Genomic DNA, 23,819 nt, shown 5'->3' with positions numbered 1-23,819 from the left:
CCTCCTCAGAGCCCTCCAAGGGAACCAGCCCTGCCGATACTTTAGGTTGTTTTTTTTTTTTAATTTTTAATGTTTATTTATTTTTGAGAGTGGGGAGGGGCAGAGAGAGAGAGGCAGACACAGAATGCGAAGCAGGCTCCGAGCTCCCAGCTGTCAACACAGAGCCCAACACGGGACTCGAACCCACGAGAGCATGACCTGAGCTGAAGTCAGATGCTTAACAAAGGGACCACCCAGGTGCAGGCAAGATGGTTTTATTGTTTCAACCACTCAGTTCGTAGTGCTCTGTTACAGCAGTCCCAGCAAACTGATCCAGCTATTAAGTACATCTCTCAGAAAGAAAATGATGTTTATTCACCCCCTTCAAACTCACAAATTAAAGAGCTATCCAAAAACTAAAAGCCCATGCATAAAAGAAATTTAAAAATCACATTCTAGGGGTGCCTGGGTGGCTCGGGCGGTTAAGTGTCTGACTCTTGATTTAGGCTCAGGTCATGATCTCACAGTTTGTGGGTTTGAGCCCTGCCTTGAGCCCTGTGCTGACAGCGTGGAGCCTGTTTGGGATTTTCTCTCTCCCTCTCTCTCTCTGCCCCTCCCCAATCTATCTCTCTCCCTCTCAAAAAAAAAGTTTTAATCACATTCTAAATTAAACAGTTTGACCTGTGCTGTTAAACCATCTTTAAGCTTGACTTTTCAAACAAACACCCTTACTGATCGATACATACATTTCCCATTTACTTTTTCAATACACTAATAATGTTAAACCCTTAAGGAATTCTAGTCAACTAAAGAACTAGTTTATAATACTGTTTCTTAAAAAGAGATGTTAAGATGGAAGGAAGATACACCCATTTTAAAGGATGAGGAAAAAGACTGAAGCATAGAAGCTATTGGTTCTATATCACCGGATACCAAATTTTATGCTATAGACATCATTTTCGCATATTCTCTCCATACTCAATAACAAGGAGCCTGACCACAGAGTCCTCTCTTGAAATGCTACTCAATAGACAAGCTTTGGCTTCCCTCTGAGGACACCAAGAAAAGAATGGAGAAGGAGAGGAAACTGTTAACAACCCAAATTATAGCAATTCACTAAGATGCAATTTTGTAACTTTATTTTAGTCACTGCTAAATGGCTACCATTTCCAACTCCTACATCCCCATATGCTTTATATTCAGTCTCCCATTTGAGCCTAACAATAAGCCTATGAGGTAAAGAGTATTGTTTTACTGTCACTTGTTTGTATTCCAAATATGTACATATATTGTATACATATTACACATATTAACGTATTACGTGTATATACATATCGAGAGGGGAAGTTTTATATATTTGTATGTGTGTATCCATGTATCCTTACATATACATATATATATATATATATATATATATATATATATACACACACACATATACATAATAGAAAATATATATATACATACATATATATATATATATATATATATATATATATATATATATATGTGTGTGTGTCTATATATGTATTCACAGAGAATGGGACACAGTTAGTAGATCACAGTGGCCACCAGCCATGACACTTTAGGATGCACATTCCCCATTTGATAGAACCTTACAAGAACTGATGCTGATATGAAATATTTAACAATAGCAAAAGCCTGGAGCAAATATGAAAGCAAAAATAACACTAGAGTAAGGAAAGTAATCATAGCATTGGTGTGATTTCACCCACATGATGTAACCATCTTAGGAAAGTGGGGATCATTAAGCAAACAGCCCAAAAACATGTCACATTATTCCACGATTCCAAACCTCAAAATAGATTATTGTAATTTATGTAACTATTTGCAGTGAGAAACTATTCAGATTCACCCATCTATCTATCCTTGGCTTGAAACCATTTAGTGGCTTCCCGTTAGACATGGAATAAAAGTCGGAGTCCTTGCTATGACCTTTGTGTCTGTCTGGGTCTTGTTAGGAATAGAATCTAAAATAGGAAATTCAGGGGCGCCTGGGTGGCTCAGTCGGTTAAGCGTCCGACTTTGGCTCAGGCCATAATCTCCCAGTTTGTGGGTTCGACCCCCGCATCGAGCTCTGAGTTGACAGCTTGGAGCCTGGAACCTCCTTTAGATTCTGTGTCTCCCTCTCTCTCTGCCCCTCCCCTGCTCATAGTCTGTCTCTCTCTCTCTCTCTCTCAAAAATAAACATTAAAAAAATTTTAAATGAAATAGGAAATTCACTAAAGAGGTAGTGGGACCACTAAGGTAACTTAACTGCAGGAAGTAGCTCCCATCTTGAGGGCTGGAGAACAAATTGGGGAGGTTAGAGCTAGAAGAATCAGAGGGGGAGCCTGTAACAACATGGACGCTGAACCAAATGCCACCGTGAGAAGCAAAATGTCATTACTTAGGTGACCATGATGGGAACTGCAAGCAAACAGGCATTAGCAAGTCCCCTCTCCCTCCCCCTGATTTCCAGATTCCCTGTTTCCTCTCCTGTTGACAGAACCTAATGCTAGCTGACAAAGGACCAATGTGGCTTGTAGCCCCAATATTGCAGAACAGGGTCAAGAAAACTAGATTTGGAGCTGAGAGGCCAGCACAGCCTTCAAGGGCCTATGTGATCTAGCACCTGCCTACCTCTCCAGCCTGATTCCCTCCATTCTCCCCAGCACGTGCTCAATTCCAATGACATTGGGTGTCTTCTTTTTTCCCAAGCACACTAAGCTCATTCTTGCCTCCAGACATTCACACACGTTATTCCCTCTACCAGAAGTACCTTTTCCCTTGCGCCCTATTTATTTAGGGTATAACTTAAAGTTACTATTCAAAGATGACATATCTCACTTCATCAAATCTATAGAAGCAACCCTCTCCCCACTCACGTGGTAAAATTCTCCCTTTTCATTCTACTCATAGCATTCATCACTATTTATCTTTTTAAAAAGTGGTTACTTGTTTGTTTTTTCCCTAAAAAAATATGGTGAAGGATCTGTGGCTTATTCATCACTGTATTTTTAAGGGTACCAGATGGCACCAGGTATATACAATTTACTAAGTGTTGAATTAATGCATCTTAGAGAAAGGAAAAGCCTGTGTACATTTGTGGAAGCTGGGAGAACCTTGAAGAGAACAGTCCTAGTCCATCATTTGACAACTGGGGAAGTTGAGTTCAGAGAGATGAAATGATATATCAAAGCCATACAGTGAATTCGTGACAGAAGTGTCACTTTGTACTTTTCCCAATGTTTTCACATATATCATACATCACCTCATCACCTTAGTTTTCCTTTTTTTGTGTGTATGTGCAATGGTAGGGTCCTTGGGCGGTGGCATGGACTCCAAAACCTTCTTGGGGACCAAAGAGAGACAATGGATGAGTGACCTCTGCCTACATCTCCAGGAGGGGCCCCCCGGAAGACAGCTGTAATTGGACACCTTCCCTGTGTTCAAAGACTATCCAAGACATATTGTGTTTCTCTGGGAACGCATGACCAAGGGTCCCCTGGTGGCGCACAAGGCAGGGTTGTTTCCCTGGGATTAAGGTAGTGGACTACCTAGTGGACTCAAAGTCACAAAACTCATCCAGGCCCTGCAATCATACTGCTGGGTGATCCTGAGCAGCAAGTAAGTTACCTGGTCCTTCTGGTCGTCTCTCTTTCTCCGTCTGTAAAATGGGTAGGTAGGTTGGGCTAGGATCTCTGAGGTTCTGGCCCATTTAGTGCCAGCTAGTTTTGAATACTGAAGACTCCCTAAGCCTTTCAAACTCAGGAATGAATGAATGAAACTGCGGGGTGGGTCAAGGTGCTGGAGGCGCCAAACTGCTGGGAGAACTAGGCTTTGCAGGTCATGACGGGAGGCCGAGGGGTCAGAGGTCGGGTTCCGGTCAAACCCAAGAAGAACCGGAAGTCCCAAATCCGGTCCTCTCTGGGCTCGGGCCTCCAGCCGCGTGACTGAACCTCCCGAGGCGGAGCTTCAGAGCCGGGAGCGGGCGGAGCTTAGGGCCTCCCAATGGCAGCGCGGGTGTCCTCCCACTGCAGCCAATCAGCGCAGGACGACGGTAAAATTTAAACCCCCTCCCACCTTCTCCGCCGGGACCTGTCCCTAAAGCGCTCGTGGAAAGTGCGGCCGCTTGCCCCGCCCCAGCCGGGGAGGCGGGAAGAAGGGCGGGCTTTTCCTCCTGCATTCGCCTATCGCGGCGGACAGCCTGGGGAGAGGCGGGCGACGGCGCCAATCAGGGCAGCAGCCGTAGCTCCGCGGAGCAGTTGGCTACAGTTGTTGCAACTTTTTTCGAAAGCTGCGTTTCCCGGGAGATCCCAGGCGGTGACAGAGCCGGGCCATGGCTAGAGGTATTTGCCCAGGTGGCCAGCGCCGGGGCGGTTCGGGCTGGGGAGGGTCATGTTGTGAGTGGGGGACCAGGGCGTCGGGAGCGGCAGCGGGGAAGCGCCCTGCTGAGGGCTGCCCGGACTGAGCGCGGAGACGGGGCCGGGGGGGTGGGGGGGTTGCTGCGGAACCTTCCCCAGCCAACCCCCCCCAAGCCTCCAGAAGTCCCTCCCACTTCCGTGCCTAGGTTTCCCCTTTCTAAAGTATGGGCACCCGCTGGCCTTCCTCTCCAGCGACAACAGACCCATATGTCAAAGCTCTTTGGAAACTAAAGCACAGGGCACCTCCAGGGAATGGTTGTTATTGATACGAAGAAGGGGGAGGGCGAAGTTTCACCCGCCTAGGGTCTCTCTCTTGTTGGGAAAGGAGGGGACTTCCAGGCCAGGGCGCAGATGGGTAACCTCCATGGTGGGGAGCGCAGCGGAGTGGACACCGCAGCAGGCGCCTTCCCTCCGCACGCCCTGAGTCAGCTCTGCGCCGCAGGGGCGAGGACTGGGCCCCGCCGGCCCACTTTGGGGTCAGATGAGTCTCACCGCACCACCCGGGGCGGCCCTTCATCCTGTGGCTGGTCAGGACTCTTGCCCTCGGGAGACGGTTTGGGTGGGATTGTCCATCGCGGGAGGCTACGTCCCAGCCTTAAGAGCTTTGCACACTTAGTTTGGTGTCAGGACAGGAAGTCCCACGTTATGCGTCAAAGTGATCTCTAGCCACTGGTCATTTCCAGCCGCTGTGTCTCCTTCAGTGCAAAAACTTGGAGCGTGAAGGTTGAGTAGAATTATTATTTTAGAAAAATAAGTTGCGGTTTGACATTTTTCTCAAAATTCCAAGGGACTACGTTAGTAGGAATTTGCCTTAATGCGTTACGCTCCCTATAGCAGTAATAATGAATAAAATAAAGATTCATTTGGTAAATATTTATTGGGCACCTTTGTTTTCAGGCCCTGAACCCAGTTGCATCTTTTATTATACCAGCATCTGCTTAGGGTCTTTTGGGACAAACCAGATTCTGATTCAGAAATGAGACAGAGTGAACTTCCAAGTTAAAGAGCTTTGTAACCCAATCCGCAGAGAAAGCTAAGACGAATATTTTTTGCTCGGAAAAGTGTTAAGCATCTAAAAGTATATTTAATAGTATCTGACAAGTCTTAATAAATCGATGCTTCCCTGGTTCATTTTTCCCATTAGAACAAAAATCATTTAAGCTAACTGCTTCAACAGTATTGCCTTTTTTAAAAACAAAATAACAACATGGCTTGCTTTAATTGATCTATAGGGAAAACAAAACTAAGCACTTTGCCTTTGAAGTATTTAAGGACTTAATAGCGGCAAATAATAATTACCAGTGAGGGCCAGGCAACAATAACAAGTTGTTATTCCCATTTTTCAGAGGTGGAAGCCAAAGTCCACAGTCAGAGTCTAGACACTGGCCAGTCTGTGGCTTTCCTTGTTCCACTCTCCCTCCCTTAGCCAAAGTGAGCACAAGGGTTCCTAGCTCCTACCACAGCAGGCTTACAAATCACCTTTGTAATTTATTGGTTAGAGATTCTCAGTATCTCACCTGACCCCCAAATTAGTAGTTACTTCTTTCTTTTTTTTAAAATTTATTTGTTAAAAAAAATTTTTTTTTTAATCTTTATTTTTGAGAGAGAGACAGAGTGTGAGCAGGGGAGGAGCAGAGAGAGAGAGGGAGACACAGAATCCAAAACAGGCTCCAGGCCCTGAGCTGCCAGCGCAGAGCCCGACCCAGGGCTCGAACCCACAAACCATGAGATCATAACCTGAGCCGAAGTCGGACGCTCAACCGACTGAACCACCCAGGCGCCCCTTTTTCTTCTTTTTTTAAATGTTTATTTATTTTTGAGAGAGCGTGAGAGAGCATGAGTGGGGCAGGGGCAGAGAGAGAGGGAAACACAGAATCCAAAGCAGGCTCCAGGTTCCCAGCTGTCAGCACAGAGCCTGATGCAGGGCTCAAACTCATGACCTGAGCCCGAGTCTGACGCTTAACCGACTGAGCCACCCAAGCACCCCGTTAGTTACTTATTTCTTAGCCTTTATTTCTCTTGTAGATTACTAAATTGGGCATTTGGTAGTGTAAATATCAAATCATTTATAGTACTTCAAATGAAGGGTCAGTCTTTTTCTTCTAGAAAAGCGGTCTTTGTTGCAAACAAAGAGAATCTTGCTGGGTCACATGAGCGAAATGTTCAGATACCAGGCAATTCCTCTCTGGTTTTGAAGTTTTACAATCATGTAGATATTTTCAACCTTAAATATATTAGTTTGAGAAGGATCTGTCCATCTGCTTTTCTCCATTTCTGCTGCCACAGCCAGATGGCCTTCTATTTGGTCTCCCTCTTTCCATTTTTACCATTTCCAATTTATTATCCCCCTAGCAGCTAGAGTGATCCCCAAGAACACAGATTTTTACCACGTGACCTTCACTCCTCTTCCCTCCCCCACTGCTCTTAGGATCAAATCCACAATCCTCACAGTGGCCTGTGAGGGGGTCCTGCCTACCCCTCTGGCCTCAACTTGCCCTGTCTGTCTCTACCTTTACTGTTGTGTCCTTAGCAAGGGCCTGGAACAAAGTAGGTATTCAATAAATGTTTGTGGAGTCAATGAATTGCTGTTTTTGCGTTTGACTTCAAGGGAAGTGATATACATTCTTTTTCTTTTTTATGTTGAATTTATTTATTTTGAGAGAGAGAGAGAGAGAGAGAGAGCACGTGAGCAGGGGAGGGGCAGAAAGAGAGGGAGAGAGAGAATCCTAAGCAGGCTCTGCGCTATCAGCACAGAGCCCTGAGATCATGACCTGAGCTGAAATCAAGAGTCAGACACTTAACTGACTGAACCACCCAGGCACTCCAGCAATATGCATTCTTTATGATAAAGTACCCTCATATAGCAGCACTGGGGTCAGATCTCAGCTCTATTATCACTTCAGTCGTGTAATCCTTGGTCAAGTGATTTATCTTCCCTGAGCTTCAATTTCTACATCTCTGAAATAGGAATAGTACTTTCTCATAAAGGGTTGGGAAGGTTAAGTTAACGCATGATTACAGGGCCTAACACATAGTAAACATTGAATAAATGTTAGCTATTGGTATCATTTTTGTTGAATTCTATTTCTGTGCGACCCTGGGCAACATTAAGAGTTTTTATTTCTGTTGATGGGTATATTTGTTATATGCACCTGGACACCTCATGTACAGGGAAAGGAAAACCTGTTTTGAAGCTTACCCTGAATGAGTTGTATTATATCTTCTAGTACTGGAGCTGCAGAGTTGAGGAATGGGTGCTAGACTTGGACCTTAACGTATGCGCCCCTGCATTTGAGGGCTGCAATTGAGAAGGCTGCGGCCATGAGCATGTGTGTGTATTTGAGGGGGGGGGGGGTCGGGTGATGTTGAAACCGTATGTAGACGAGATAATCTGAGAGGCTGCTTCCTGTTCGCAAACCACGATTCCCATGATAGTTTGACGACAAACTGCAAACCTCTGCCCTGGAGATGTAGCACACAGTTTCAAATGGCTTGGCCTGGGTGTCAGAGTGTTATTTTAGAATCCTCTTTCACTGTCTGCATAGTGTCTTGGGTATTCACATGGTCAGAGGACCCTACCCGACTGGAGTTAGGGTTGGGGTGGGGACTGAGATCCGGTGGGGAGGAGGGTGCTCCCCAGCCCTGCCCAGGATGCTACAGCATGAGCTGATTTGGGAGACATTTGTCCTGAGTCTGTTCCTGCCATTTAATCCTACTTAGTCTTATCCCTTCTAAGGGGAGGCAGCTACTTAAAGTGACAGCCATTTGTTTATCTGTAGATGTTGAAAGGTGCCCTGGGTGCGTTGAGAAATTTAAAATTCTTGGTTTTTATTGATGAGGACACTGAAGTCTAGTCCAGGGAAGTGGCTTGCTGGTCATGGTCACAAAGCATCTCTGGGGCAGATGCAGGGGGGGAAACCCAATCCTTGCCTCCCAGGCCATGACCCAAGCAGTAGGAGCTGGATGTCCCGAGGTGTCTTGTTTGCATCTATGACTTTGCACAAATACAGTGACTCTTGGCTGTGGGCCCTCAAACCCTAATGGCCTCAGCACAGTGGTGCAGGGCAGTGAGCTATGCCAACAGGGACACCTGAGTGCCTGGAACCCCTGCCTCCCTAGGATGTTTTCTCATGGGGTGGCCAGGAGAGTCGGGTGACCTGCTAAAGACTTCTGCAGCAGCATTTGGCTCTCCCATCTTGAATTTCCTCATCTGTGTCTGGGAGTTCAGCCTCCGGGGTCAGTTGGCCTGGAAATCCATTTCTAGTTCTGAGAATTTGGCCAAAGCCCCTCACTTCTCTGAGCCTCAGTTTCAACATCTGTGGAAAGGAGATAAGGGTGTGTCCCTTCGCAGGCCTTTTGTGAGGTTTGGATGAGATCGTGAATGCACGGGAAGCACCCCACCAACTTAACCATAATAACCACTGATTCTATCTCCCCAGAGCCCGAACGGGTCAGGTGCAGACCACCTGGGTTTGACACTTGACCCCCCCACACACAGCTTTCTAGTTCTGTGGCCCCATCCAAGCCCCTGCACCTCCCTTGAGCCTCAGTACGCACATTTTTAAGGGGTTTGCCACAGGACCTGCCTCCCCCTCCTCCCCTCCCCGTCCCCTGGGGCGGGGGGACTTGCGTGGAGAATTAAATGTCCCTATAATGCTCAGGGAGCCCAGGCTCGGGCACACAGGAAGACTCTCGTCTGTCGCGCTCACCGCTGCTGACTGCGCCTGGCACCGACGGGCCTCCCAAAATATCCGCGGAGCCAGCGAGAGAAGGAGCCCGGCCGGCGAGAGCCCGGGCTGTCATTATCATGTTTCCCACCCCTTCCTCCCCGAGTGGCTGAGGACGCGCGAGAGGGGGCGCGCCCGAGTCGGGATTCGTCGCGGCCGCGCGGCCCGCCCTGCCTCCCTCCCTCCCGAGGAGCCTCTCAGCGCCGCCCCTGCCAGCCCCCCTCCCCGGGCCGGGAGCCGGACGGTGGGCGGCGGCGGCGGGCGAGCGGGCGGGACGCGGAGGACGCGCCGCCAGCGCCTCCCTCCCTGCGTCCTCGGTCCCGGGCCGGCCCGGGCTGCCGCGGCGCGCGGGTGCCGGGCCCTGCCTCGCAGGCCATGGGGGAAGGGGGCGCCGTGGGGCGCCGCCGGCCCTTCCCCGGGGCGCCGCGGCGGCGCTGGTGGCGGCGGCAGCAACAGCAGCAGCGGCAGCGGCAGCGGTGGTGGCCGGGCCGCGGCGGCGGCGGCGGCGGCGAGGGCGAGGGCGCGGGGCGCGCCGCCATGGGCCTGGCCGGGCTGCAGGTGGGTGTGGCGGGCCCGGCCGCGCGGGGGGCGGGCGGCGCGCGGGGCCCGGCCGGGCCGGGCGGCGGGAGGGCGACGCGGGCCCCGGCCCGGCCCGGCCGGCCGGCCCCTGCCTCCCGGCGGCGCGGGCGGCCCACCACCGCCAGGCCCTCGGAACATGGCTGCGGCGGGAGGCGCCGCCGCGGCGCCCGGCCCGGGCGGCCCCGCTCCCCGCCCCGCCGCGCCCTGAGCGCCCCCTCCCCCGCTTCCCCCGGGTCCCCCTCTCCAGGCAGGAAGATGTCCAAGCCCCGCGCGGTGGAGGCGGCGGCGGCGGCGGCGGCGGTGGCAGCGACGGCCCCGGGCCCGGAGATGGTGGAGCGGAGGGGCCCGGGGAGGCCCCGCACCAACGGGGTAAGCAGGCACCCTCCCCGCACTCACTCAGCGTGCCCCGAGGGGCCGCGCGGCCGGCCGCCCCCGCCGGCCCAGCGCGGCGAGCACGTGCGCGCGCCCCTGGACCCCCCCCCTCCCCTCCCGCCCGCGGCCCTGGGCCCGGGGGCGGGGGTGCGGGCGGGGCGCCCGGCTCGGGTAGCTTCCTTTTCTGCTGCCTGCCTGGGAGTGGCGTCCACCCTGGCTCCGCCATGACCCTGGCAATATTTGACCTCGGAAAAGTTTGTGTCTTTATGGCATTTCCGCACCCCGAGACCCAGCTAGCCCCGCGGTGGCTGCCTTCCCAGGGTGTGCGGGGCCTGCCCGGGGGCCCTCAGAGAGCTCACGGGTCTCGCTGACTTGGTGTTGAAAGGTTCACCCAGCAGAAAGGCCCTAGCAGTGTTTCTGGGGAAGTCCTCCTCCATTCCGTGCTTACTCAGAGGGGGAGGCCCCACGCCCAGAGACGCCGGCAGTGACCTGTACCGCCCCACCCGTCTGCCCACCCTCCTACTATTGATGCCAAGATGTCGTCTGCAATAGAGTGACCGCCCTAAATGAGCTGGCTATAGGCTCTGCTTTTATTAAGCTCTCCACCCTCCACCCCACCCTTCAATTACCACTGCAGTCCGGTCCGCAGTCCTGGGAGGCTGCTGGGCTGCGTTGATTCGAAAGGGGCCAGGCTTGGGGACACAGACGGCTCAGGCAGTAATAAGTCCTATCGGCTGACTTCGGGACCAAGAAGTAGTTAATCAGATTCCCTGAGGCCTGTTTCCGTGCTAGAGTTCCTGCAGCTCCTGCACAGAGACCAGCCCTTCAAATTCCGCATTTGTTTAGTCTGGGTCATTCTGACCTCTCTGCTACTGGTAGGTTGTCTGCTTATGTACACCTTGGTGCACAGCTGGCTTCCTGCTGGCCAGATGTGCCCTGAGTGACCAGAATTAGAAACCACACGAGTTCAGGAAATGTCTAACTCGGACCTGGGAGATCCTAAACCTCCCACTGATCTCCTGGGGCTGGCAACCCTGGGTTGGCTCGGCTTTTGAGAGATGGTGTCTGTTTCTGGTTTTCGTATTCTGATTGCCCTTCTCCGCCATTTGCCACGGGATCTTCTTCAAGCCTCTTTCAGAGCATGCATTTGTCGTTTTAGGAGAATGTATTTACCGGGCAATCAAAGATCTATTCCTACATGAGCCCCAACAAATGCTCTGGAATGCGTTCCCCCCTTCAGGAAGAGAACTCAGTTGCACATCACGAAGTCAAATGCCAGGGGAAGCCATTAGCCGGACTCTACAGGAAACGAGAAGGTAAGGTTCTGAAGTGGCCCCGTTCTGACCGCAGCTGGTTGGGTTGCAGAAAGCCCCTCTCTGCCATTAATTGTGCATATATATTAAATGATTATCCAGCCTTTTCAAACCCAAGTTCAGAAGGTTGGATCCATGTTCTGTCTTGCTGCTAAGAAACAGACACAGGGGGAAGAGTGCCCTGTCCCAGGGTGTGTTCCCTGTTGGTCTAACCGGTTTTCCCTGCTTTCACGAGAGTTAGCACGTCCTTCAAGCTCGATTGTGTCGCCAAGTTGCAAGAATAATACACCTGGCCTGTATTTAAAGAGGCTCACAAGTGCCCAAAGTATAGAAATTCTGAGTCTGGGTTGTACAGGCCAGGTGCTTGTAGTCCTGATTGTGTTGTGTGAACGTAGGGAACCGACTTCCTTCCCTCTTTTGAGCTGGCCTTGACCTCATTTCTGAGTTTCTTTCTACTCAAGTGTTCGGTGCTGCTCTCTGAAGCAGCATACTCTGTGATGAGATTTGGAGTTAAAATACTGAACAAGAAAATATAAAGTTCCGGAAAATTCTGTTTGGCCCAGCAAAACAAGCTGAAACCTCATAGAAATCTTGCTCTATTCCGAATATTTCCTTTTAAAGCTGCAGTGGGGAATATGAGCTTTCCCAAATTCACCAAGCTCCTTTCTAATTAAAACTTGTCTTAAAGATGTAGCACTCTGGCTGCCAGCAGCTTCATACAAGGCAGCCTTGTAATTCATTTATGAAAAGTGCCATAAGTGATGCTTAGGCCAACGTCTGGGACCAGATCTGAGAACCGAGGGTCGGGACACACAGAACTAGGGGCAGGAGCCAGCCCTCTGCTTGATTCTCCTCCCCGGTGCAGTGGCTGATACTGTTGCAGTCACTCTTCAAATGGCTTGGGTTCGAATCCTAGCTCTTCTACTTACGAGAGGCTTGAGCAGCTTACTCCTATTTTCTGAGTCTCGGTTCTTCCGTCTTTGAAGTGGGAGAGAGGATTCCTACCTCGTAAGGCTATCCTGAAGATTGGTTAAAGCATGGATGCAAAGGGCTTTGCACAGTGCCCCACACCGGCGGCCCTTTCCCCTGGTCCTCCGTGGATCGCCAGCACTTAGGATAGCACCTACCATGCAGGCACTGGGGAAAGGGCCCTCTCTGAATGACGGGCAGCCAGTCTCCCATCCCTTCTGGAATGGGGTGGGATGTAAATTATCCTAAATGGTGACACGGTGCACAAGCTAGCTTATTTGGGTGTAGTGTTACTAAATGGCAACGATTAGAATTTGGGGCCAGATACACTCTGGAGGAGAGCCCAGGGGCCACGCTTTTTGTCCTTGACTCTCAGCCTTTTTTCTGCCTTGATGCAGACTGATGTGATAGTTGACATTCACGGGCATCACATACTCCTTGGGTTTCTCCATGGTGTCCCAGACTTAACTCCCTCTGGTTCCACTTGACACGTGTAAGGGAGTGAGAATGGTCTGGATGGATTTTGATGTATTTATTTTTCTCTTTAGCTGATTGAGATATAAGTCACGTAGCCTAGTGTTCACCATTTTAAAGTGTACAATTCAGTGGTTTTAGTCTATTCACAGATAGGTGCAACCATCACCAACTGTCTAATACCAGCACGTTTCCTCGCCCCAAAGAAGAAACCTTGTACCCATTAGCTGCCATTCCCCATTCCCCCACTCCCCCTGGCCCCTGGCCACCACTAATTTACTTTCTGTCTCTGTGGATTTGCCTGTATTAGACATATCATGTGAACGGAACCATACATTATATGTGCCCTTTTGTGCCTGGCTTCTCTCACTTAGCACCGTGTTGTCAAGGGCCATCCATGTTGCAGCAGGTGTCCGGGCCTCCTTCCTTGCTGTGACTGAACAATACTCCATCGTGTGCAGAGACCACGTTTTATTTACCCCTTCATCAGTTGACGGGCATTTGGGTTGTTTCCACTCTTTGGCTATTGTGAATAATGCTGCCACAAACTTTCCCATACAGGTCTTTGTGTGGACATATGTTTTTAATTCTCCTAATAGCCGCCTAGGCGTGGAATTGCCGGGTCATATGGTAACTCCATGTTGAACTTTTTGAACCGCTGCCAGCTATACTCTTTGCGAAAGTGACTGCGCCATTTTATGTTCCTACCAGCTGTGTGTTATTTGCTTATTCTTTAAAGTAAATCATTTATTTATTTATTTACTTACTTAATTTCTTAACGTTTATTTTTGAGAGAAAGAGACAGAGCATGAGGGGGAGAGGGACAGAGAGAGAGGGAGACACAGAACTGAAAGCAGGCGCCAGGCTCCGGGCTGTCAGCATAGAGCCCGACGCGGGGCTCGAACTCACGAACCGTGAGATCATGAGCGGAGCTGAAGTCGGATGCTCAACCGACTGAGCCAGGCGCCCCTAGTAAATCATCTTTTTAAAAAAGTGAATCGTTCACCCACGCTGGTATCTCGCAACTATTTTTCGTAACAAATCATTTTTGACGTCCTTTACTGTGACACACTGACCAGTATTGGTCACCATACTGGGAACCACTGTGAACATAGGGCCTGGACCGCTTTAGAAGAGGAAACTTCTTTTCTTAAGTTTATTTATTTAGTTTGAGAGAGGGGGAGAAAGAGAGAGAAAAAACGTGAGTGGGGGAGGGGCAAAGAGAGAGGAAGAGAGAAAAAATACCAAACAGGCCCTGCACTGTCAGCACAGAGCCTGCTGAAGGGCTTGGACTCATGAACTTCAAGATCATGACCTGAGCCAAAATCAAGAGACGCTTAACCCACCAAGCCAGCCACCCAGGCACCTCAGACTTTCTTTTTCTTCTTCTTCTTTTTTTTTTTTTTTTTTTTTAAAGAGTCTGAAATGAAGTGTGCCAGGCTTGGGGAAGAGGTCTTTGCTAGGGAAGAAGTTCTGCTTTATTACCTTATTCCTGTCCGTCATCGCTGGCCCACTCTTTAGGAGTTTAGCTTTTTCTCCGGGGTGTGTATCCCAGTTCCTGAAAGCTACGGATTGAGCACTTACGCTGCTCTTGCTGTCTGCGGTGCTTCTGCAAGGGCTCTCCCCCGCCACGATGCAGAAGACCAGAAGTGTTCATGAACTAGATGGGAGGAGGGATCCTTCCACAACGTGTATCAGATTATCACGAAGTACACTGTCAATATCTTACGATTTTGTCAGCTATACCTTAATAAAACTGAAAAAAGAAAGAAAAAAAAAAAAAAAGACACAGACTGGAAGCTCTGCCCAGTGCCTGGGTCAAAAAGTAAAGCCAGTGCTTCCCCCATGGAAGCCATTAGTAGACACCGAGCTTAACAGGCGGAGGGCAATGCTGCCCGACACACCTAGGATCCTGTCTCCTGTAAAAGTGTGTCTTAGGGGCACATGGGTGGCTCAGTCGGTTGAGCATCCGACTTCGGCTCAGGTCATGGTCTCACAGCTTGTGGGTTAGAGCCCCGCATCAGGCTCTGTGCTGACAGCTGGGAGCCTGGAGCCTGCTTCAGATTCTCTCTCTCTCTCAAAATAAATAAACATTAAAAAAACCCTTAAAAACGTAAAAAATAAATAAGTAAATAAGTAAGTAAATAAAAGCCTGTCTTAGAATGCAGCTGATGGTCTAGAAATGGAGAGACAGAGAGTCCAGACTAAATTTCTCTCTTCCTCCTCCCTCTGCCCGCAGAGAAAAGGAACAGTGGGAACGCAATCCGAAGCACCATGAAGTCCGAGGAACAGAAGATCAAAGACGCCGGGAGAGGTCCCCTGGCACCTTTTCCAAACCAAAAATCTGAAGCAGCAGAACCTCCAAAAACTCCGACCTCGTCTTGTGACCCTCCCGTCGCAGCCGTCGCCAAGCAGGCCCTGAAAAAGCCCGTCAAGGGCAAACAGGCCCCTCGGAAGAAGTGAGTGCCCTCTGGAGCCCTTCCCCTAACTAACGCAGGGCAGTCTGGTTGTTGTGACCCCAGCAGACCCTGCTCAGGTGCTAGCTGGGGGGTAGGGAAGCGGGGAGCAGTGCCCCTGCTCGGCCTGGCTCTCATCGAGGCTCAGCGTCCCTGAGAGTAGGCAGCGTATCTTTGACCCCCAGAGCCCCCCCTTGGGCACGTGAGCCTACGTGGGCCCCCGTGGACAAAGGTGTTTACGTGACATCATTTCTGAGGAGCCACCTCCCAAGGAGCCGGGGGCCTCCCGGGTGTGAGTGTGGTTTCGGTGCTAACACTTGGTTTTCTCCTCTTCCCTTCCCACCCAAGAGCTCAAGGAAAAACACAACAGAATCGCAAACTCACGGATTTCTACCCTGTGCGAAGGAGCTCCAGGAAGAGCAAAGCTGAGCTGCAGGTAGAGTCACGTGGCTTTAATTCTGGTTCTTGGAGGGGCAGGGCGGCTCCGTGGGCAGTGCTTGGCAGGCAGGGCTTGAACTTTCTCTCCGTCATCCCGGGGTAGGTCTGCTTCTGTGGCCTTGGTACTCTCCTTGGTCTAGTTCTAACGTTTGGGGTCACTCCGAGGCTTGGTTAAGATGCTTCTGTGAAGGAGTCTTGTAACCTGTAGCACATGGTGTGGAAAGTCCTGAGTTCCCATGAAGGCGTCTTTTCCAGGACTTGTTGGCAGGACGGTCAGAGCCTGGGACTTTGGGGGGAGGCTGTGTGTGCTTTCAGAGGCTTGTCTGTCCGCCAGCCACAAGTTCCCGTGTTGTGTCTCAAGGTGGTAAAGAGCAGTGGCTTGGAAGCCACTTACTGGTTGTGTGACCGAGGGCCAGTTACTTGACTGCTCTGAGCCTCAGTTTTCCTATCTGTAAAATGGGATAATAATGTGGCATCTTCTGGGAATGTTGGGATATTAAATGGATTAATGTACACCGCACACTTGGAACCATGCCTGGCACCCAGTTAAGCACTAGCTGACTCTTATTATCGTCACCATGGCTTCCCCATTGTTGTCACTTCCTGAGGCCCCCTCTCTCCTCTTTCCCTCCCAGCTGTGGTCCTAGGAACACCTGAAAAAACAGGCAGGAAGGCCAGCCAGACTGTTCAAGCCTCCGCCCGCTGTGTTTACAGAGTGCTGAGCTGCTCAGCAGTCAATCAATATTTGATGCAGTGACGTGTGGTTATTGCCTTTCTGTTAAGGAAACCCAGGGCGTGGTCCTGGTGGCCCCGCAGCCCGCCGCCCTCCCGCTCCAGGCCGGGCCAGCCCCTCTCTCGCCCACACCCTCAAGGCAACCTCAAGGTGGGGGGGCGGTGCTCAGGATGGCGACCCCCACCCACCCCCCTGGAGGCCTTGTCGGCCTGAACCTAAGACGCCTTCAGCGTGTTTTATGTTCAATCTGTAGACGCAGATACGTAGATGCGGTGATGTAGCATTCTCTTCCTCTGCTTATCTGAGTCAATGAGGCTTCGCTTAAAATAAAAGAGGAAAGGGGTCCATTTTCCCCTCAGAGAGAAGCTTGGGCTTTCCTTTCCGTAGAAAGGCGGCGTCTTGCAGCCAATGACAAGCTGTTATGAAGTGTCTGCCTGCAGTGGGAGGCTGTGCTAGGTCACTCTTCGAGACAGCACTGCAGAGGGCGGGGTGGCGCCGGGCCCCAGAACCCGGGGCACCTCCCAGCCCTGGTTGGGGCTGCTGGGGGCTGCAGAGTGGGCTCAGCTCAGTTTGCCTTTTTAATTTAAAAAAAAAAAAAAGGAAAAGAAAAGAAGAAGGGCTTTCTGGCTGGAGGAGGGAAGGCTGCCACAGGACGTGGTGCAGGTCTGCTCCGTCTTGCAGCAGAGGAGCAGAAGGGAGTGGATCCTTCCTCCCCGCAGCTTGGTCTGCAGCATGGTGCGGCTCGCTCTGTCCCGGGACAGAGGGCGGGTCGCGAGGGAGCGCCACGCTGTGCTCTCACTGTTTGTGTTGGCTCTGCTGAGCGAGCACCACGGCCAGTTGGTTGCTGGCCCGGCGGGAGGCCGTGGCTGGCCAGGGTGCTGTATTCTCCTGACCGCACAGGTAAAGCTTGAGGCTGGGGCAGCCGCGCCTCCCTCACCTGAGCGGTGAGGTAGGTCCTGACCTGTCTGTCCTTCGGGGCCGCGGAAACCAGGGCCCAGGCCCATGGGGCCCAAGAGAGGGATGGGGGTGAGGCAGGAGAGGAACTAAAATCAGAAGCTTTGCAGGCACTTGACTGAGTTGGAAGACCGAGCGGGCAGGGCCTGGTGTTGGGTCCAGGGCAGGAGGGTGGGCATGGGGCCTTGGAGAGATGCCCTGAACCCCTGTCGTTTGGCCGCGGGGATCCCTTTGCCGGTTGGCCTGCTTGCGGGTGCCCCGCACTGGGGCGAGGACTGCACCTGTGGGCCGTGCCCTGGCCTCTTCAGCCCGGCCCAGCCCCAGGCCTGATGTGCAGAGCAGCCTCGACCCAATTTAGGCCTTGCTTACCTCCCACTCAGTCTGCCTCTAGCCCCCCTCCCACGCCCATAGGCTGCTGCCTGAATTCTCTTTTGGAAGCCTGGAGCTGGTTGACGCATGCACCTAAGCACCGAGGCCTCAGGATGAAACTCAGACTCTGTGCCTCTGCCTTCAGGACATTCAGCCCGGCCCGGCCGGTCCCGGCCCTCCCCAGCTCAGCTCCTCCCGGCACAGTCAGTCACGGCAGGAAAGTCTGCAGGTGCCTGGCTCACTCCGCTCCCACTTCCAGAGCTTCCTGTACTTCTCGCTGGTCTCCACACACTTGTAATTAGTTATTTAGCAGGGTGGTTGTGTGTGCACTGCGTGTGTTAATGCTGCTGTTGCTTTGAGGGCTTACTATGTGCCAGGCACTGTCCTAGGCCAGGAGATTCCACGGTAAACAAGATCAGGCCCCTGTACTCAGGGAGGTTATACTCAAGTGATTACCCATTAAAAGACAAGCATAGAACAAGATAATTTCTGATAGTCCTTTGACATTAACTTAGTAAGACGGTAGTTTGAAGGCACGGTGAGGCTTAGGGCTACTTTAGCTACGGTAGTCGGGGAAATTTCCCTGAGGAGGTGCCTTTTGAGCAGAGCTTGGAAGGAAGGGAGGACACAAGCCAGGTGAATGGACTGGGGAAAGGGTATTCTAGGCGGGGGCAGTACCAAGTGCAAAGGCCCTGAGGCGGGAACGAGCCTGGTCCTGTAAGAGAGTCCACCAGTGTGGCCAGAATGTGAGAGCAAGGGTGAAGACAGCAAACGAGGCTAGAGATGTGGGGCCGGGATCCTGCAGAGACTCACAGGCCATCAGAAAAGTAGATTTTATCTCGGTAGGAGTGGGGAGGTAAGGAAAAGCTTTTGCTTCTCTTTAAACAAACCCTTGGAATAATTTTAGATTTACAGGGGAGTTGCGAAGGTAGTACAGAGTATTCCCGTAGACCCTTTACCCAGTTTCCCTCATCATTAGCATCGTATACTATCCTGGTACATTTGTCACACTAAGGAGCCAACGTTGGCACGTCACTATTCAGTGAACTTCCTGGAAGGCTTTAAGCAGGGAAATGACATGATCTTACGTACATTTTTTTAAATGTTTATTTTTGAGAGGGAGAGAGAGAGAGAACACGAGAGGAGGAGGGGCAGAGAGAGAGGGAGACAGAGAGTTCCAAGCAGGCTCCGCACCGACAGTGCAGACCCTGATGTGGGGCTTGAACCCACAGACCACGAGATCATGACCTGAGCCGAAGTCGGATGCTCAACCGACTGAGCCACCCAGGCGCCCCTTTATGTACATTTTTAAAAGACCCCTGTGACTACTGTGTGGGGAACAGAGTGAAGTGGGTGGTCAGAACGGAAGCCAGGAGACCAGTGAGGGGGCCATGATGTGGCTGGAAGACGGCAGGAGAAGAGCAGGGATGTGGGCTGGGCCTGGGAGTGACAGCCTAGTCAGTCTGGACCTGCAGAGACCTGGGCTTTGCCCGTCACACCGCGGGCGCGTGGTACTTCTGTGTGGAGAGGGACTGGGGAAGTGCGCGTGGGCCGCAGACGGCGTCCTGAGGCCTCTGCGGGCAGGGTCCGTGCTCAGCTGTGGGTGGAGGGCTCTGCCGTGGGCGTGGCCACCGCGTGTGCCAGCCGGCGCAGGGCCTGGGCTCCTGCTGGGTCCCTCAGCGGCTCTCTGTGCCTCCCTGCAGTCCTGGGCATGTACGGAGCATGGGATCTGGGTCCGGGAGGGAGGTGGTGGCAGGAGGGGTGTCCCTGAGGGGCAGGTGAGACCAGGAATGTCCACTCCTGTCTAACTTCCCTATTCAGGGTGGTATTATATTACCTCTTTGGGGTGGGAGGCCCTCTTCTCCTCCGTGGCAGTGGCTTCCAAAAGACCCACCTCCAAGAGTTGCTAAACCAAGGCACCCATAGGGGCCATCAGACAGGAGGAACATAGTGTGCACATGCCCCTTCGAGAGGCTGTGCTCTGATCTGCCCTGGCCGATGTCAGATGAGGTCAGAGTCTCGATTTGCAGATGTCGGCAATTTAGATCTTTTTAAAAACAGCGCGTGTGCCAAATGGAACATAGCCCCTCAACCCAGTTCTGCCCTTGGGCTACAGCTGTATCCCTCCTGGTCCGTTTGAACCCCAGGTGCCAAACTGTCCACAGCAGGTGGGCAGTGAGAAAAGGACAAGGGGTGTGGGGGCTTGGGCGTCCTTGGGGAGCCGTGTCATGGAGGCCAACTGGGAGTGGCCCCGGCTGCCGGACTGCCCTGAACGGCCCGGGAGAGAACGCTCAGGTGCTTTTTGTTTTCCTCCCTCTCCACACAGTCTGAAGAGAGGAAAAGAATAGATGAGTTGATTGAAAGCGGGAAGGAAGAAGGAATGAAGGTAAGGGGCAGTGGGGCCCAGCGCACGGAGGCACAGCCTGGAGGGTACCTAGAGAAACTAACAAATTTTTCCTAAACAGTTTTCCTGGGAAATGACAGGACCCGAGAAATTTGCTTTTCTTTTCACATATCGCAAACACACTGGGTGGATGAGAAGGGCAGGGCTCTACAGTGGCGGCCACGTGGGTCTGGGCTGGGACTCCAGAGTCCTAAAAAAAGCTCCCGTTTCACGTACCATCTAGAAGGATCCAAATTTTAAGTCTGGGCCCCTCAAGCAGTCAGCCTGCAACCCCATTTATAATGAGTGAGCAGAAGCACAGGAGGGTAAATTACAGAAGAAGGAGAGACCTGGAACACGGGGTCTCTCCCCCTCTGCCCCCACCTCGCCCCGGAAGGGGCCACGGATGCGGCTGCCAGCCGGACTTTACCGCTTCCCAGCCATGTGGCCTTGGACGTGGCTCTCCCTCTCTGAGCCTCCGTTTTCTCATCTGCAAAATGGGGCAACATCCACCCAGCAGATCCCTCAGGAGGATGAGGCGTAACAGTGCTTTGCGAAGGGCACAAGGGAACTTTCTGGGGTGACGGATCGTGGCGATAGTTGCACGGCTGTGTACATTCATACCGGTTGTGCTGGGCACGTAAAGAGAGGGAGATCTAGGGCACACCTCAGGAAAGCCGGTGGAGGAAGGGGTTGGGGGGGGGCGGGCAACCCCAGGCGCCCAGGAAGCCGCCACGCGTGGTGTTAGGAAGCAACGCTCTCTCCTCGCCTCCCAACAGATTGACCTCATCGATGGCAAGGGCAGGGGCGTGATCGCCACCAAGCAGTTCTCCCGGGGCGAGTTCGTGGTAGAATACCACGGGGACCTCATCGAGATCACCGATGCCAAGAAGCGGGAGGCTTTGTACGCACAAGACCCCTCCACGGGCTGCTACATGTACTATTTCCAGTATCTCAGCAAAACCTACTGGTAAGTCCGCTAGCGCTTCGAGTGGCTTTTCCGCGCCCTGGCGGAGACGACAGGCCCGAGGGCCAGAGAGCCACGACAGCCTGCTGATTCTTTCTGTTGCTCCTGCTTCTTGGTTAGCTCTTGCTGCCCTTTTCCAAAGCCGTGAAGCGGCTCTCCCCCCACTTGCCACTTCAGCCTTTGGGCCTGGAGCTGCTGTGGCTGCCATCTGACCGGGCGAGAAGCAGAGGCGGACCAGTCCATGCAGACCCGCTCCGAGGCTCCCCAGGCCGCTCCCGCTCCTGCTCCTGGCGTTCGGCCAGAGCGGCTCTAGAAACCAGCGACTGCTCCTGTCCCCATATGGCCAGTGCGCTCGATTCAGTGTTTTGTTGTGTTGGTGGTGGTGGTGGTGGTGTTTGACATCAGGCTTTATTTTTCCGACCAGTTTTGGGTTCCCAGCAAAACCGAGCAGAAGGTACGGAGAGTTCCGATACTCCTGCCTCCTCACAGCTTCCCCCACTATCCGCAGTTGATCTTTATTCATTTATTTCTTATGCACTTGCCTCACGGGCCTCCACAAAGAGCCTCTTGCATTCCTGTCTCCTCCCACCCCCCACTCTCTCGCCCAGTGCCTCCCTCAGCTCTTAAAAGATGTTGTTTTGACTTGAATTGCTTTCCCCAAAAACGTGGCTATAAATCGACATCCCACCCGAGTTGAGAGCTGGCTGTGACTGGGATCAAAAGCCTCTTTATCAATTTAAACCCTCTGTTGCCCTCCCTCCCGCCAGCGTGGATGCAACTAGAGAGACAAATCGCCTGGGAAGACTGATCAATCACAGTAAATGTGGGAACTGCCAAACCAAACTGCACGACATTGACGGCGTGCCTCACCTCATCCTCATCGCCTCCCGCGACATCAAGGCCGGGGAGGAGCTCCTGTATGACTATGGGGACCGCAGCCGGGCTTCCATCGAAGCCTATCCCTGGCTGAAGCATTAACCACCCCGCCCTCCCCGCCCCCCTCCCTTCTTCCATGGACAAAGTGCCCTCAAAGGGAATTGATTTTTTTTTTTACACACTTAAATCTTAGCAGATTACTTCAGATGTTTTTAAAAAGTATATTAAGATGCCTTTTCACTGTAGTATTTAAATATCTGTTACAGGTTTCCAAGGTGGACTTGAACAGATGGCCTTATATTACCAAAACTTTTATATTCTAGTTGTTTTTGTACCTTTTTTGCATACAAGTCAAACGTTTGTGCTTCCCGTGCATGCAGTCAAAGACGCAGCACAGGCTTTAGAGGAAAGAGTGGACATGAATTAGGAAGCTGGGCGACCCTCCTGCCTCCAGCCGCAGAGCCAGGACTCTCTTCCCCACGCCCCCGACGGCCGGCGGCCGAGCGCAGGCGAGTCCCGGAAGACGCTGCCTCCCGAGGCCCGGACGGGGTGTTCCCAAGCTCTTGTTTTCCTGACGTCTGGACAGGCGCACAAGGAAGTGTATGAATATTTTTTAAAAAGGTTTCGCAGTAAGCTAGTCTTCCCCTCTGCTTTCTCGAAAGCTTACTGACCCAGTGGCCCGCGAGCGCGGTTCACTCTTCCGCAGGCCGCCGCTTCTCTGGGCGCCTCCGCGCGTCAGGGCGGGCAGTCAGAGTCGACGTGGGCAGGGAAAAGCGTTGCTTGCCTAGCCCTGCCGGGGCAGGGTTTCCCAAAACTGGGTTGATTCTTTATAGAAATGTGAACACTGAGTTTATTTTAAAAAACAATAATAAAAATTTAAAAATTTAAAAAGACAAAAAAAAAAAAAACCACAGAAAACAACTTACATGTATATAGGTCTTGAAGTGAGTGAAGTGGCTGCATTTTTTTTTTCTTCTTTCTCTTTCTCCTTTTTTTTTTTTTTTTTTTGGTTTTTGTTTTTGTAGAAGAGATTTGAGATGGTACTCTATTCTAATCAAAAATAAAAGTTTTGTAGTGGGACCAGAAATTACTTACCCAATATTCCGCCGCACCCCCCCCCCCCCCAACCCTGACCCAATTCCAATGGGTTGAAAGTTCCAGACCTGCTGTCAGGCTTTCTGTCTGTCAGACCACCTGGTATCCTTCCTGCAAAACTGAAGATGCAGCCATGAACCGAAGGGGGAGCCTGCTGGCCCTGAAAATGCGTGGCCCCCACCCCAGCTGCTGATGTGCAGGGGAATGGGCAGGCCCGGCAGCCCAGGGATCAAGGCTAAGGGTAAAGTTTTCACCTTGACTGTGATGCAGGAGGAGTAGGTAGCTTCCTCCTCCCTCCCGAAGGGAGACCTGTTCTGTTAACCTGCAGTCCAGGGGGCCGTGGCTCTGAAGCCATGACCTGGGGTTTCCCGGCCTCCCCTGGTCCCGGGTAAATGTGAATGGAGACAGGTATGAAAGCCTGTCCTCAACCTTGATTCTCCCCTGGCCCCCACCCCGGCCTCACCACGGTGCTACCTACGAAAGTCTTCCCGCCCCTGCGCCCCCCCCCCACCCCCACACTTGCCTGGTCAGTGGTCAGAGAATTGGAGGAGGATCCGACAGAGTGTGTAAATGTGAGGTAAAATGTCTTGGTTGTACCTGTTTGTGGTTTAGCTTTGTATTTAAAAAAAAAAAAGGAAATAACTTGAAAATTATTTGTCATCATAAAAATGAAACAAAAATTAAAATATTTATTGCCAGGCGAGGCCA

At 51.9% G+C, this 23,819-nt stretch overlaps 1 protein-coding gene and 1 long non-coding RNA gene across 5 annotated transcripts; one reads left to right on the top strand and one right to left on the bottom strand.

Annotated features, from left to right (window-relative positions):
- The first annotated feature begins 4,200 nt into the window (after window positions 1-4,200).
- Window positions 4,201-23,819, top strand: KMT5A (lysine methyltransferase 5A). 4 transcript variants are annotated; one of them, XM_086681517.1, is made up of 8 exons: window positions 4,201-4,331; window positions 9,960-10,081; window positions 11,244-11,400; window positions 15,080-15,299; window positions 15,645-15,732; window positions 20,117-20,176; window positions 20,953-21,143; window positions 21,908-23,819. In XM_086681517.1, the coding sequence occupies exons 1-8, from the start codon at window positions 4,322-4,324 to the stop codon at window positions 22,116-22,118; spliced, it is 1,059 nt and encodes a 352-aa protein (XP_086537643.1). In that variant the 5' UTR covers window positions 4,201-4,321; the 3' UTR covers window positions 22,119-23,819. The 4 variants fall into 4 exon arrangements, with proteins under 4 accessions (XP_086537643.1, XP_086537644.1, XP_086537642.1 ...); XM_086681518.1 differs by lacking the exon at window positions 4,201-4,331 and adding an exon at window positions 9,351-9,691; XM_086681516.1 differs by lacking the exons at window positions 4,201-4,331; window positions 9,960-10,081 and adding an exon at window positions 9,367-9,691.
- On the bottom strand, window positions 7,072-9,700 carry LOC147575269 (uncharacterized). Its single transcript, XR_015242191.1, has 2 exons — window positions 9,116-9,700; window positions 7,072-8,722 (listed from the first exon to the last, which is right to left on the bottom strand). It is a non-coding gene; the product is annotated as an uncharacterized LOC147575269 (long non-coding RNA).

The sequence above is a fragment of the Puma concolor genome, chromosome D3, assembly GCF_028749965.1.
Source record: "Puma concolor isolate L17-30 chromosome D3, mPumCon1.1.hap2, whole genome shotgun sequence".
NCBI lineage: Eukaryota > Metazoa > Chordata > Mammalia > Carnivora > Felidae > Puma > Puma concolor.
This window is presented reverse-complemented; position numbering and strand designations above follow the sequence as displayed.